The sequence below is a fragment of the Stegostoma tigrinum genome, chromosome 33 (assembly GCF_030684315.1).
Source record: "Stegostoma tigrinum isolate sSteTig4 chromosome 33, sSteTig4.hap1, whole genome shotgun sequence".
Classification (NCBI taxonomy): domain Eukaryota; kingdom Metazoa; phylum Chordata; class Chondrichthyes; order Orectolobiformes; family Stegostomatidae; genus Stegostoma; species Stegostoma tigrinum.
Window position 1 is genome coordinate 30,412,640 of NC_081386.1, and position 16,161 is coordinate 30,428,800.

The following is a 16,161-nucleotide window of genomic DNA, read 5'->3' on the forward strand; positions in this document are numbered from 1 at the left end:
TGTTGAAAAAACCTCATCTGGTTCTCTAATGGTCTTTACAGATGGAACTCTGACATCCTTATTGACCTGTCTTAGATGTTACTCCAGACCCTCAGCAAAACAGTTTATTCTTAACTGCCCTCTCCCACTCAGTTGTATCACAACTGCTACAAAATTAACAAAGAAACAAAACAGACACACTCAGCATTGATCAAGGTACTGGAAATGATAATGGCAAACCTAGCATGGTTGACCCTGCTGAGTTCCCTGTAGTGAAATCGGGGAGGGGGGGGGGCGCAATGTTAGAAGTGGAGAAGCTGTCCCACAAATGAGTCATTGTCTCTAAAGTATGATTGAAAGTATGATAACTTTCTGGACACCACCATCGCTAATCCAAGGGTGGGGATACAGTTAATCAGGGAGCTGATCTGGGAGTCCTCAACATTGACTACAGACCTCAAAGTATCATGTCATCAGGTGAAACGTGGGAAAGAAAAACTTCTGGTTACCACCAGTACAGCACTTCAAATTTTCCAACATGCGACACCCAATCACTTCTGCGTTACCTCTTCACTCCTTTGCTTTGAATACTACTTTGAGGTAGCACAGGATCATTTGAGGTTAGCACAAAACATACTCTGAATTTCAATGCCCTTCGCCAAAAGTGGCTCGGTAGCACTGAAGGACACAGCTGCTAGATTGGATCTGCCAGTGGCGGTGATGGAATCAAGATGAAAAAATATATTTGACTACCTCCCCTCCAATCTACATGTCACAGATGTATCCATTTATGAGAGGATTGAAGGTATGGTGACTACCTACGTTTGTGACCTTTGCAGATGACACCAGAATAGCAAAGTATGTTGTGAAGAAATTTGAAACAGGTAATTTAATTGAGTTATCAAAAATCTGACAAATGGATTATAATATGAAGTTCACTTAGAGAGAAGAACAAAAAAAACGCAAAATATTATTTAAACAAGAACAACTGCAGAATTTTGAGGTGTAGAGAGATCTAGGTATTCCAGTGCATAAATTACAAAAGTTAAACAATCAGGTACAGCAACTGATTAAGTAGGCTAATGGAATGTTTTCCCTCACAATGAGTGGAATTGAACATAAAAGTAACAATGTTATGACTCAGCTATACATAGATATGGTTGAGACCATATCTCAAATACGGCATGCAGTTTTAGCCTCCTTATTTAGGAATGATGTGGAAGTACTGGAGGTAGAACATAGAAGATTTATAAGATTGTCATCTGGAAAGAGTGAGTTGTCTTATGAGGAAAGATTTGACAGATTAGGCTTGTTTTCACCAGTTCAGAATAGAAAGGAATGATTTGAGTAAGTGTACAGACAAGATCCTGGAAGGTCTTGGCAAGGTGGTCATGGAAAAGATGTTTCCTCTTGTGAACAGGTCCAGAACTAGACAGAACTTTTAAAATTAAGAGTCACCCCCTTTTAGGACAGAAATGAGGAGTATCTTATCCTCTCAGAGAGTTGAGCTACTTTGGAACTCAGTGCTTAAGAAGGTGGATGAGGTGGGAAAAATTAGTATTTTTAAGGTGCAGGTAGATTTTTGTTGGGAAAGGGAATCAAAAGTTAATAGGGATCAATGAGTATTTGGAATTTGAAACCTAAACAGATCAGCCATCATCTTATTGAATGATGGAGTAGGCTTGAAGGGTCAAGTGGTCTACTTCTGCTCCTAATATAAATGCTCGTAAAACCTATAAAACATGCACTGCAGCCCTTTTATGCACAGCAAGGTCCTATGATAAACACCAAGATGAATGAGCAATTCACCTGTTTTGGAAGTTGTTAAACGAGGGAGTAAAAGCTGGCCAGGTCAGAGTCATTATTGCACAGAACATATTCAGAACATCTAGTCCATGCCAGTTTAAAATCTTGTCTGAAAGATGGCACATCTAACAATGTAGCAGCCTTTCAATGCTGCACTAAAGCATCATTCTAGATATCACATACTGCAACATAATAGTACATACTAAGAAGTGATAGTGTAAACTTGAAAATATATACATTTTGAACATCAGACTTTACATTACCTTAATGCTGAGCCTAGAAGCTACTTCCCTTAATCAGAAGAATTAATTTATCTGTCTATTTATTTACACAGGGAGTTTGTTTTGAGTGCAAATGGGAAAATTGGATAATTTGTTGTATAAATATTTAAAGAAGAAAAATGTTAGGCTTCAATAGGCTGGCAAACTGCCCAAGCATCTAAACAAACAGTAAAAACCCACTGTAAATAACATTTCTTTTAAACATCAGCTAAATGCACACTCAATACTGTTTTACAAAGTCTTCCACAAAATTACTGTAACTAACAAGCAGAAATTTATCAGCTTCAGCTAAAATCAATTGCTTAAATCAATTCTAACACTGCTAGTATGTAAGAGGCCCACTGGCAATTTAGGTAAATTACACCATGTAAATGCTTTTGCCTTAATTGAACAGTTCTATCAAGTCGGCTCAGAATACTGTCCACACAGTTTGCACTGAATCTGTCTAAACCTAAGCGTAAACATATTCTAGATCTAGATGCAAAGGTTTTGTTTAAACTAGTCACCGGAAAGCTTTGCAATTATTCAAAGTACTGCTGAAATTGTTTCATACATGGTGAAAGGGTATGATTCTAATGAAAATCTAGAGTAAATATAAATGCAACTGCAATAATATAATTTAAATTAATAGAATGACTAAGTCAGTAAATTTTCTAGAAGTGTAAAATTTAAAATGCTGTTTCCCAATATTGTTCATTTTCCTTTCAGAAATATCATCCAAATCTCAACATTGACAACTTAGTGAATAAAGAGACTGCTGAATGCAAAAGCCAGAAACCCATGCACTGTTAAAAGACCATCATGGAGTCATATTGATTTAGCTGATCTAAGGCTGGGCATGTGTTTCAATTTATTTATGTCTCCCTAAGGTGGGTCGGCCTAGAAGATATATTCTAATTTTGAGTGATCTTCAGTACCCAAGTCCCTGCATAAGCAGAATACTAGAATTGTATCCTGGTATGCATAGCCCTTCAGAAGCATGGAGAAAATGAAAAGAAATAGTGCCCTCAAATCTCAAGGTTAAACTATGGGGGCGTGTGTGGAGAAAGAGGGGAGAGGCAGGAGTGAGAGATAGAGAGAGACGGACAGTGGGGAGGCGGGGGGGGAGAGAGACGGGGGGGGGGGGCAAGAGAGAGAGAGAGACGGACGGGGGGGCAAGAGAGAGAGAGAGAGAGAGAGACGGGCGGGGGGAGAGGGAGAGAGACGGACGGGGGGAGAGAGAGAGAGAGAGAGAGAGAGACAGATGGGGGAAGAGAGAGAGAGAGAGACAGACCGGGGGAGAGAGAGAGCGAGAGAGACAGATGGGGGGGGAGAGAGAGAGAGAGAGACGGACGGGGGGCAGAGAGAGAGAGACGGCCGGGGGGGGGGGGGAGAGAGAGACAGAGATGGACGGGGAGAGAAAGAGAGAGAGTGAGAGAGAGAAAATGAGAGACAGACTTGCATTTAAATACAACGTAGAGTGTAGAGACCATTGTACTGGGGAAACATAGCAACCAATTTACACAGAGCAATCTCCCACAATCAGTAATGTGACATAGCCAAACATTCTGTTTCTGTTATGTTGATTTGAGGGAATAACATTTATTAAGATATTAGGAATAACCATTGCTTATCTTTGCAATAGTGCCAATGGATCTTTTTCTGTCAACTTAAGAGGGCAGATGAACCTCAGTTTAATGGCTCAGGCAAAGGGTGCATAATGAATTTATCCAGTCTAAAACACAAAGTGACAGAAGAAAGAAGCAATTAAAAATTACTGAATTGACATTTATGACTGGGAATCTTAGGAATACACAAGTTACTCATGAGAGAGAAGAAATATACATGTCACTGAACACTGCAATATGCCATATATGAAACAATTGTGCAACTTATGATTTAATGCATTTACTATTTCTGCAAAAATACAACAAATTCACAGACAAAAAGGATACAGAACTGTCTGTGCTCAGTTTTCTGTCTATTTGTGATTGGCTGGAGGAAAATCTAACCAGTAAAAGTAAATAAAGGACATCGGTATGAAATCAGCACAACAAGGAAAGGAGGGGATAAACCTTGGGAGAGAGGATGAGTGAAAATATTAAGTCAAGATCACAGTAAAACTCTCTATCTTTAACATTCATTCTCAAGAAACGGGCACTCCTCATGTATTTCAAGATCTTTTTTCTCATCATATTTCAGGTTGGTTACGAATTTTCTTAATTTTTTCCAAAGTTTGCAGGGATCACACAAAATTGTTCTTCAGGCTTGGAGAGTATTCCCCTATCCAACCACCAGGAACAATACAACATAAGTGCAGAGATGTTTCTTCCCCCCTTTTTACACGGAAATGACTTGGCCTTGGACAACATCACATTATTGTGAGGTACTACAATTGACAACAAAACAACAAGCCTGCTGTGTTCTAAGTATACCGCTGCACCACCTCATTCTGTACCACTTACTTCTTTTGTTTACTTGAGATAAAAGGCACTGGCAGATATTACCCCCAATTCATAGCTGTAAGATAATTTGATTTATATAACAACTGCTAATGGCACATAGATATCGTATTCAAGTGAGTAATTTAGTTCTAAACTAAGAAAGTGATTACAATATACTGGTTATATTCAGGAGTGGAAAGAATTTGGAAAACAAGGTTACGAGGGAAGATTCTAAATAGAGGGAGATTACTCATTTGACCTCACTCTCTTTTGTTCTTGCTTCAATTAGCTGCTAAATAATTACGTGATGTAAAAAAATCACAGATAATTTACTGCAGACACAAAACAAAGCAGATGGATCTCTGGCTAATGCAGTGAGGTTTTACTCACTAGCATATATGACATGAGATAATGTTGCAGATAACAGAATGTAACTGTATCCAATTGAGTGAAAAGCTACTTGTGCAACACAATAGGCATCTGAGAAGGTGATGCCATAAAATGTTGGCACAAGAACCTTTCAGTTTTAGTTAAATGCTTAAAAGTCATGTTCAACGAACAGAACACAAACATGTCCGTTAAACAAAGCATTACTTGCTGCTCTCCCTACACACATCTGAAAATATGTTTTTTTAATGTTTTGTCAATTAGCAATTGAAGTCTGTGAACTCTAATCCAAGTAGGTGAAGAGTGTGTGCATTTTGAAATGAAAGAGACACAACAAAGTAATTTAATGCATTGCTATAAAATTTAAGTGGTTGTAAAAAATAAATGGGATGTTTCTTTTATAAAAGTTCATGCAATCCAGAGTAGACAGTCTCCCTTTAAGCCAAGGTTAGTGCCAGCAGTGATCAATACCTCAATCTCAATAAACTATTTCAATAATAGTTGATTCAGGTGGAAACAGGAGTTGAAATTTCTGTTCAGCGACCTGTGTCACCTTGTCATGTTTGCTGAACACTGATAATACATCATAGCTGTAATGGAAATGACTAAGTGTAAAGTGTACACAGAAAGGCACCCACAGAATCGTTTTCATTCTTCAACATCAAATCAATATGATATGCATGCCTTCAGCCAAAACTGTGTGATGGATGCCGGAAAGACATTAAAAAACCCTTTCCCAACATTTTTCATATATTCCGTGGTAATAGGTAGAGGCAGATACTCACTTGTATACTGTCCCTCCGTTGCCATGACCGAGGATATCTCGATACTGAATGTCCTGTTCATTCATCTAAAAGAAAGGAAGGGAGAAAAAAAGCTAGTAATGTCAGGCAAGTGTATAGAAATGTCAAGGAAAAGTAACTCAAGGCCATAAACAACATGCATCCAGGTCATTTCAAGTTCAGCAGCAAGTGGGAAAAGATCAATACAACATTTGCTGTTCAATTTATAAAAGACAATACCAAGGGACAAAGTGATGGAAAGTTTAATGACAATTTGTTTGCCTGGGTCATTTCATTAATGTTTGATAAAAGATGTCAAAACTGAATGATACAACATGGTTTAGGTGGGTCAGTGTGAGGCAACTAATGGTGGAGGGATGGGGGTGGTGTAAAGAGAGAGGGAATAAAAGGTGACTGGCATCATTCATATCCTTAGGGCAATACAAAGGCAAAAATGAGAATCTGGTTTAAAATCGTGCCATTCTGCCTCAAATCTGAAAATTTAATTTAGCCGAGAATGGCTTCAGTCCTCATTACAAGCAAGTAGGAATGCAGCCATCCTTCAAAGCGCATGTCAGCACTGTCAAAGTCTGTAGCGTTCAATGCCAGTCACACAGAAACAAGAGACAGGTGCTGCAGAAGTGTTAATGTCAAAGACTTCAATTGTTGCAACTTGGCAAGAGAGTTAAGAAATAATCTCTACTGCAGTTCGGCATATAGATTAAAACAAAACAGGCACAGATAGCCAACATTCAGTTCTTTCCTTTAACTTTACCTCCACATCATTCTTCAACTCCAAACATCAAACAATTTTATTTCTGGTAGGGCAAGTGGCAAAATTAGTGATAGCCAAATTCTCAACTGTCAGGCTAGTGCACCTTGGAAAGATCCAGCTAAAGGATAATTTCCAAAATGGACATTTACAAATTAGGTTGGAGGCTTGCCCATTGTTACTGCCGTATTGAACAGAAAATATCATAGAAAGACAGACTAATTTTTTTTCTACCCATTTGTGGGATGTGGACATTGCTGGCTGACCAGTATTTCTTGCCCATCCCTAGTTGCCCTTGAGAAGGTGGTGGTGAGCTTCCTTCTTGAACTGCTACAGTTCTCCTGTGCAATGCTAATATTGAACATAATTAAGGAATGCATTTGTCTGTTTGTAATGACTTCACATGCTCCACCACACCACCACCTATAAACAACAGCTCATCCAAAATTCTGTGTCCATTGCCCAACCTGTTCTCAGCCCAACCAAATGAAAGCCAGTTGGCTTGGCCCGTTGTTCTGGAATTCCTCCCAAATTACTATTCCATTTTTATCCCCTTTGTAAGCTTTAGGACACTCCTCAAAATTCCCTGCTTCACATAAGCTCTTGGTCATCCTAACAGAGCTTTCTCTGGCTCCAACTTAACTTTCATCTTTGTATCTCCAGGAAGTGCTTTCGGTAACATTTATACATTAGCATTTCTTTATAAACGGAGGTTGCTGTTATCCTAGATTTGTAAAATTTGTTTTTATTTCAGATTTATACTGTCCATGTTTCTTTTGTCATCATTGGGTGTTTGTTTTATTTCTTTGTCACTGGTACGCATTACATAATGTAGTTTTGTATATATGATGTACTTGAATGCTTTGCATCGGTTCAGTTTAACTCAACCTCATCATCTAGCAACTTGAAGGCTACTTAAAACTGATTTTCATGATCTTTCTCTTTTTGCTTCTATTTGCAGTTATTCACTGCTAGGGAGTTTTAAAAAATTAGATGATTTGCCAATGGACCCTGCACCTGCCTAACTGTGCTACAAACACAGTAATGGCTCAACTGACACACAGGACAGACAATATCAGCAGCAATTCTTTTTTAAACATTCATACCATGTTCGTGGATGTGTAAATATGCCACAAGAGTTTTTCAAACACTCAAGGAGCATTTTTGATAGAATTTTTAATTAGACATGCTTGCTACACACCATAGGACTTAAAAAATCTGAACTTTTGCCATGTTCTGTGCTTTAGGAAAAGAACGCTGTCTTAAAAATTATATTTTCTGTACATCCAATTTTGCCTTGTGTATGTAGCACATTTTCAGTTGCAGGAAAGAATAGGAGGTTAGAATTCAGGGAGCTAAAATGATTACTAATGGCTGATTACCTTGAGTTGCTGCCAAGTTTCACACAAAAGCACACCACGATCAGATATACCATGGGGTTAAGTTTTCTACACAGTGAGAGCAATGCTCTTTAGAAGAACCCTGGCGACAACACTGATAGGTACAACCTCAAACAGAATGTCATATTAAATCACCTGCAAAATTATTTGTCAAGAAATCTACAGCAATGACATCAAAATGGGCATGAACTCAGTAAAAAAGATCAACTTTCCAAAACACGTAACAATTAAAACAATATACTATGAGAAGAAATAGTACAAAACACCATTTAGCTACTGCAAAACATTAATCTAAATGAAAACCATGGGACAACCCTCAAGATTTTCAAGTTCCGTCCTACCAGTTTAGGGGCATTATCTGTAATCCATCAGTAAATTACCGCCTTGCAATTACTCCCACATACTGGTTCTTTTCTAAATAGCCACCAGCTGCAACACAAAGGAGCAACAGGTGAAATAAAGGATATGAGAGTTTCTATGGACTTCTTTGAAATTGACAAATTCATAGTACAAAAGAAAAATCCCAAAAATAAATCAATTGCTAAAACTTTGGTGTTATTGCAACTGATTTATGACCAAATGCTTAAATGTTTTGAAAATAATCACTGCTAAGTAAAACTAACATATGAAAATATTTGTCGTACAGCTTCAGATAACATTTGTTGGAATAAATAAATTCTTTTGATTAAAACATTACAGCTATTTTGCTCACTAATGTAACTATTTCATTCAAGCATTAACATGAGCAACTGAGAAGACTTAGCAAATAATACTTTGTATAGCAGCACGTAATTCAAAAACACAGCATGGTCAAATACCTCCTGTGAACTAGTGGCACTTTATCAATACCAGAATCAATGGCTGGCATTACCAGTGAGTGACAGATATGAAATAAATATTTATATCACATAACCTGTGTCAATGAGACTCAGCAGAAAGCTATTTTCAACCTGCCAATAACTGGTTTTCCCAATGACAAGCTAGAGGATCATAATTTTAACTTTTTTTAACATTTAATATGAAGTCAATATTGAACTGTCACTGATAATTTTGTTAAACTACCAGGTAGCACATCTTTAATGCTTGGTTATATTACGTCCTGAATTGTATTGAATTGATTCTCCGGCAAACAAACAAGATTGGAGCACTGCCACTACTATCAAATGTCAAGGGGACATCCCTCCATTAGGCTACTCTGTTACAGGTGATATCAAGGGACAGGCGTAAAGAGCAAGCTGGTAATTGTCTGCTTGACACACTCAACTTGAACAACTTGATTCATGAAATGCCAAGAAGGTTTAGTCTGTTCCCTTCACAGAGAATGAATACGCATCCAAGATGATTAACTTTTTATCCTAAAAAGTGTGAAAGGGATGTGAACAGCAGTTAGAAAATCAATAAGCATCTTTCATTTGCAGTGACACAAATGTCTCAGTCAATACAACTTAATAAGCAAGTCTGATAACAATGGACAGATGCCCTCCTACCACAAAGATCTCTTAAGAGGCTTCAACTCTCCCCACTAAGTTAAAAATACCATTACAATATATTTACCATGACTAATTTAAATGCACAAGTCAAACAGACAGAAAGTCACATGTGAGCAATTATTAAATCGCAACAGATATTTCCAAAGTACTTTCTCAGTTACTTGAATAGTCCATTAGCTAGGCAAAAAAAATCAGTACAGCTTAGCCTCATCATTTGAGATAGCCAACACTTAACTGGACATTCTGGCTTTGGCAACAGCCCAAATGTGGCCGACTGGCAATTCTCATAACGTAAAACCAGAGTAAAATTTAAATCTTTTTGTGGCTATACTAAAAACAAAATTGTGATGTGCGACTGCACAAAACTCGAGACTCTGTCTTGGGATTATCAAAAACATAGCAATCCTAATGTCACATCACATTTGTCCTAATTTCACAATGAACAACAAACTGATAAACAAATAACAAAAACATTTTACATTTTTTTAGAAAAACTGAAAGTGCTGGATAACTAAACGGATCTGGTAGCATCTGTAGCGATGGAAACAAAGTTAAGGTTTCTTGTCTGATATTGCTCCATTCCAAAGTAGAATCATATCAGACGCAAACTATGAACTCTGCTTTTCCCATCCAGAGATGTGACCAGACTTTTTGAATCTTAAATGACACTTCTTTGGAATGGAGGCATATCAGACAGTAAATTTTGTTTTTCTCTCTCCACAGATGCAACCAGACGTTCTAACTTTCCTCAACAGTTCTTTTTAATTTAATAGGTCAAGTATTCAACCAAAATTTACTACTGCTCAATAGAGAAAAAGCTTTGGCAGGATAACGTATAACACTAGCGAGTTTTGAGAAGATTTGTAGCTCAGGTTGAGTTCCTGGATGCGAGTTTGCTTCACTGGAGGCTCACTGATGATGTTACCTAGAATGGTAATGAAACATCTGAAAACTAACCTTGCAGCTCAGCGAGCAAACTCACATCCAGAAATGTATAACATGTTCTATTTCAACTCAATTTGTGCAGATCCTTTTTAAGTTTTAAAAATTGAAATTAACAGCATAAACATGAAAATAACAAAATAGAAAACTTGAGATAACCATTCATTAGCATTCCAGGTTAAGAGAAAGGTACATGCTGTTGCAGGCGGAAAGGAGAAAACGAGAAGACTACAATTACTCATTATCTAATAAATTAACTAAGTAAAAGTTAGTTCAGCAATTGTGAAACAAAATCAAGCCTTTTTAAAGTTAATGCAAATATTTGAAAGCACAGAAGTAGCATTGTAGGTATGAAACAGAGATCAATTTGTTGCCTCGAACCCAAACAGCAATATTATCATAATACAACTCAATATCATGTTATATAACTATACTACAGAAAACTGTTCAGCCAATTTTCTTTAAATAACAATAATAGTCACTTGCTATCATGAGACAATTAAAAAAATTGAATGCGAAATCCTAAATACCATATGGACAAGTTTTAGTTGAAACACTATAATATTAACAAAAATAAGCATTGACAAAATTATCTAACAAAGTGAGGGCACTTTAAAAAGGTTATCAAAGACACTGGGCCTGAAAGCAGCCAGGCTCATGGGAATTTACAAAGGAATGCCTAAATAACATGGATGAAATGGTCTATCACACCACTAAAAGGCATTTTTTTCAAAAGAAAAAAAGTCTTTACAAGAGAAATTCACTGCCTAGAATATACCACTCACACACAGACTTTCAAATGTCTCTGGTGATGAGATATCTACTGTATTCTAAGAACAAAAACAAATTTGAAACTTGTTATGCACAGAGGAAGATTCAAAAAACCCCCTTATCCATACCAGAGGATAACAGGCAAATTCTGATAATGTCCATCAAAATATCTTGTTAAAATTAGACAACTGGCCTTATTGTGGGCCCTCAGGTAGTAATCATACATTGAAGCACCTCTCCTGAGAGAAGCCGCGATTACAAGCTTGTGCTTTTTGCTGCAGAAAACATTAACAGGAACACATCAAGAAGACTCTATTTTGAAAGTGACGTGTGCAGAACTGCATAAGTGATCAGCCCTGAGAGAAAACTGACTGTGGGCCAAGATTTTTTTAAAACATGGAAATCTGCTCTGTAAAATTACATCCAGGAGAACATTTGATCCAGTTCAGCTGCAATCACCCACCAAAACATCAAGATCAACAGCAGAATGTACAATTTTTTCACCAAAGAACTGCAATTCTTTTTTAATTCTACCTCAATTCACGCTATATCTTGTGCTGTTTAATTCCGTGCTAGTAATGGGTACACACATTGGGAATCTGGGATAAATTTTATTTTATTAACAGTGTTTATATTTTTGTACTAAGTGAGTTTACAATAAAAGTAATTTTAATTAGTTTATCTATAACTTTTATTGCCTCCAAAGATTTAGCTGGCTTGTTTCACACATGTTCAAGTATACATTGCATTGAAAAACACATACTTAAAAATTCAAAAACAGAGACACCAAACCAAGGAATACAGAGAGAAGAATATATTCACCCTCCAAACTTGGGCACAACATATTTAACTATCAGTTTTATGCATGTGTCCATCAGATTAAATGTTTCCATCCCAACTGATTAAAACTACAAAAAGCCAAAAAGCAGAATGAAAAAAGCTTTTTCAAATGGTATTAACCCACATAGTCATTCTCATTACAAACAAACGACAGGGAAATACAACCAACATCAGTACTGCTGAATTAGGCTCCTGCTCCTAATCACAATACAGTGGTTCCAGAGGCAAACAGCTAGCTTTTTGATACTATCCTCACCCGACATCCATGCTTCCAGAAAAGATCATTAAACTGAAAAAAAATCCTGACTGATATCTTCCTCTCTAACGCCAGGGTGAAATTTTCTGTAGCAACGCCATAGTCATCTATGCTGAGACCAGACGGCTCTGCTCTAATCAAGGTTTTCAACTCATGACGTAGTTGGAATGGGTCAATTGAACACCAATTTGACCAGCTAAGGAACTAAGAGTGCTGGTGCAAATCATAATTTAATAGAAACTCCAGTATGCAGAACTTCAGAAATATTTGTTTAAAAAAAGCTAGGAATTCAGTTCATTCACCAAAATCAAAAAGCACCATTTCTTGGAAAAATTTTCAGAATACTTACACATTTGTTACACTATAGTTTAAAACTAATATGCTGGCTGGAATTTTAAAATTAAATGCACAGATGTGGGGCTGGCTATTAGACAGGTTTTCAGCCACAGGGGCATGTAGAACAGTTTTGGTGGCTGGCCCACCACCTTTCTATCATGTCTGAACTTACCATCATTAAATGGAGGGAGCAATAATTAGTAGTCTGTCCACAACATGTGAATAAATAATTGATAGTAATACGCTGTCTGTGCTATAAATAGTTGTCATGGGTAGTTGAGCTAGAGTGGGCAGGCCTTTTGTCAGGGAAGAAGATGATGGTACAATCTTAAAGTGACGTCCTTTATGCATTGGGGACATGAACTTCCTTTCACCTCTCTGTTCCACAAAATCTGGTCTTCTTTACCTCCTTTACCCCCAAAGGTTTTCAAACATACCCTTACTAGCACCAACACAGACTTAAGTAAGGCTAGGATCCATGATACCTTTTTTGTGGGCTTGCCTGCAGTATTGGTAGCACACACTAGAGCTGATGGAGCTGTCAGGGCTGCAGGAGCTACTAGGCAATCAGTTCCAATCAGCTCTCTTCCCCACTGAGGGATGGAAGTCCCATAATTCAACAATTTAGGTCATCACCAACACCACTAACAAGCAGCTTGGCCACCAAATATTTCCAGTCTATCCAATCAATTTATTTTTTAACCTACATTACAGTTGGAAATTTGCTTTATAAACCATTAGGATATAAGATCATAAGATATAGGAGCAGAAATTAGGCTATTTAGACCATCATATCTGCTCTGCCATTCAATCATGGCTATAAGTTTCTTAACCCTATTCTTCCACTTTATCCCCTCAACCCTTGATCCCCTTGACAATTGAGAACCTATCCATCTCCGTCTTAAATATGCTCATGACATGGCGTTCACAGTCCTCTGTGGCGGTGAATTCCATCGATTCACCAGTCTCTGGCTGAAGAAGTTTCTCCTTACCTCCATTCTAAAAGGTTTTGCCCTTACTCTAAGGCTGTGCCGCTGGGTCCTAGTCTCTCCTTCTAATGGAAGCATCTTCCCAACATCCAGTTTCAATTAGAATCCCACCCACCCCCATCCTTCTAAATCCATCGACTACAGACCCAGTGTCCTCAAAGCCCCAGTAATTCAAAACTTTATACACTGTCCAACAATCATATTGAAACAACAATACAGTGGTAATATGTTTTCAGAAATGCTATTATCTGAACAATGGCTGTCAACTAATTGAGGAATTAAAAGCTCCAAATGCGATTTTTATTTTACTTTCAGTTTACTACCCTACACAAACAGAATTCGTACTGGAGGAGCATTATGTTTTTTTTTGGGCCTAAAAATTAGCTCTCTTTTTTTATAAAAAGACTTTCCATGACATCAACATGTAAAGGTAGGGCAGAATGACATAACAAAGACCAAAGGAAAAAGAAATCTTCAAAACACTGTTATAAGGTTATCAGGAAAGTAATAAGACAGAACTAGTTACTTCCGCCCTCATCCGCCTAGCCGAACTCGTCCTCACCCTCAACAACTTCTCTTTTGACTCCTCCCACTTCCTACAGACTAAGGGGGTGGCCATGGGCACCCGCATGGGCCCCAGCTATGCCTGCCTCTTTGTAGGTTACGTGGAACAGTCCCTCTTCCGCACCTACACAGGCCCCAAACCCCACCTCTTCCTCCGGTACATTGATGACTGTATCGGCGCCGCCTCTTGCTCCCCTGAGGAGCTCAAACGGTTCATCCACTTCACCAACACCTTCCACCCCAACCTTCAGTTCACCTGGGCCATCTCCAGCACATCCCTCACCTTCCTGGACCTCTCAGTCTCCATCTCAGGCAACCAGCTTGTAACTGATGTCCCTTTCAAGCCCACCGACTCCCACAGCTACCTAGAATACACCACCTCCCACCCACCCTCCTGCAAAAATTCAATCCCCATTCCCAATTCCTCCGCCTCCGCCGCATCTGCTCCCACGATAAGACATTCCACTCCCGCACATCCCAGATGTCCAAGTTCTTCAAGGACCGCAACTTTCCCCCCACAGTGATCGAGAACGCCCTTGACCGCGTCTCCCGCATTTCCCGCAACACATCCCTCACACCCCGCCCCCGCCACAACCGCCCAAAGAGGATCCCCCTCGTTCTCACACACCACCCCACCAACCTCCGGATACAACGCATCATCCTCCGACACTTCTGCCATCTACAATCCGACCCCACCACCCAAGACATTTTTCCAGCCCCACCCCTGTCTGCTTTCCGGAGAGACCACTCTCTCTGTGACTCCCTAGTTCGCTCCACACTGCCCTCCAACCCCACCACACCCGGCACCTTCCCCTGCAACCGCAGGAAATGCTACACTTGCCCCCACACCTCCTCCCTCACCCCTATCCCAGGCCCCAAGATGACATTCCACATTAAGCAGAGGTTCACCTGCACATCTGCCAATGTGGTATACTGCATCCACTGTACCCGGTGTGGCTTCCTCTACATTGGGGAAACCAAGCGGAGGCTTGGAGACCGCTTTGCAGAACACCTCCGCTCGGTTCGCAACAAACAACTGCACCTCCCAGTCGCAAACCATTTCCAATCCCCCTCCCATTCTTTAGATGACATGTCCATCATGGGCCTCCTGCAGTGCCACAATGATGCCACCCGAAGGTTGCAGGAACAGCAACTCATATTCCGCCTGGGAACCCTGCAGCCTAATGGTATCAATGTGGACTTCACCAGTTTCAAAATCTCCGCTTCCCCAACTGCATCCCTAAACCAGCCCAGTTCGCCCCCTCCCCCCACTGCACCACACAACCAGCCCAGCTCTTCCCCTCCACCCACTGCATCCCAAAACCAGTCCAACCTGTCTCTGCCTCCCTAACGTGTTCTTCCTCTCACCCATCCCTTCCTCCCTCCTTGAACTGTCCATCTTCCCTGGACTGACCTATCCCCTCCCTACCTCCCCACCTATACTCTCCTCTCCACCTATCTTCTTTTCTCCCCATCTTCGGTCCGCCTCCCCCTCTCTCCCTATTTATTCCAGAACCCTCACCCCATCCCCCTCTCTGAAGAAGGGTCTAGGCCCGAAACGTCAGCTTTTGTGCTCCTGAGATGCTGCTTGGCCTGCTGTGTTCATCCAGCCTCACATTTTATTATCTTGGATTCTCCAGCATCTGCAGTTCCCATTATCTCTGATACTAGTTACTTCCACACAGTTGGAAAAATTGAAAACAAATAAAGTTATATTTTAAAAGCAGTCAGCCAGCGATCAAAGAGCAGCGCTATGACCTGACCAATAAGGAAATATCATAACGGAACTACAGATCGGATGGAATAAAATGTAATAAGTTTTGCTTTTTCTCAAAATTATGTCATAATTTTAAATTTGTGTTCATCACACAGAAAAGTTGCATTAACACCCATTTTTACACAATATGCACTACATTAATAAACTGAAACTAGCATTTGTAAACCATTCCTTTTATTAAAACATTTATTTCAATTAATTTATTTTCACTTTAAATTTGTGTTCATACATAAGTGAAATGATGTATGCATATTTTTTATAATTACATTGTCATATCAGTCACAGCACTGTAATGCCCCACTTTTATATTTCAGAGCTTCTCAGCCCGTACCACAGAGAAACACCTATATTTCAAACAAATGTATC

General features: G+C 39.2%; 1 protein-coding gene across 6 annotated transcripts in view; it reads right to left on the reverse strand.

The window, feature by feature from the left end:
* map2k5 (mitogen-activated protein kinase kinase 5) overlaps positions 1 to 16,161 on the reverse strand; it is a 353,172-nt gene that overhangs the window by 244,583 nt on the left and 92,428 nt on the right. For all 6 annotated transcript variants that reach the window (XM_059639304.1, XM_048562623.2, XM_048562622.2 and 3 more), the window contains one exon: positions 5,662 to 5,726. In XM_059639304.1, the coding sequence (XP_059495287.1) occupies positions 5,662 to 5,726 (65 nt within the window). The remainder of the gene's footprint in view (positions 1 to 5,661; positions 5,727 to 16,161) is intronic.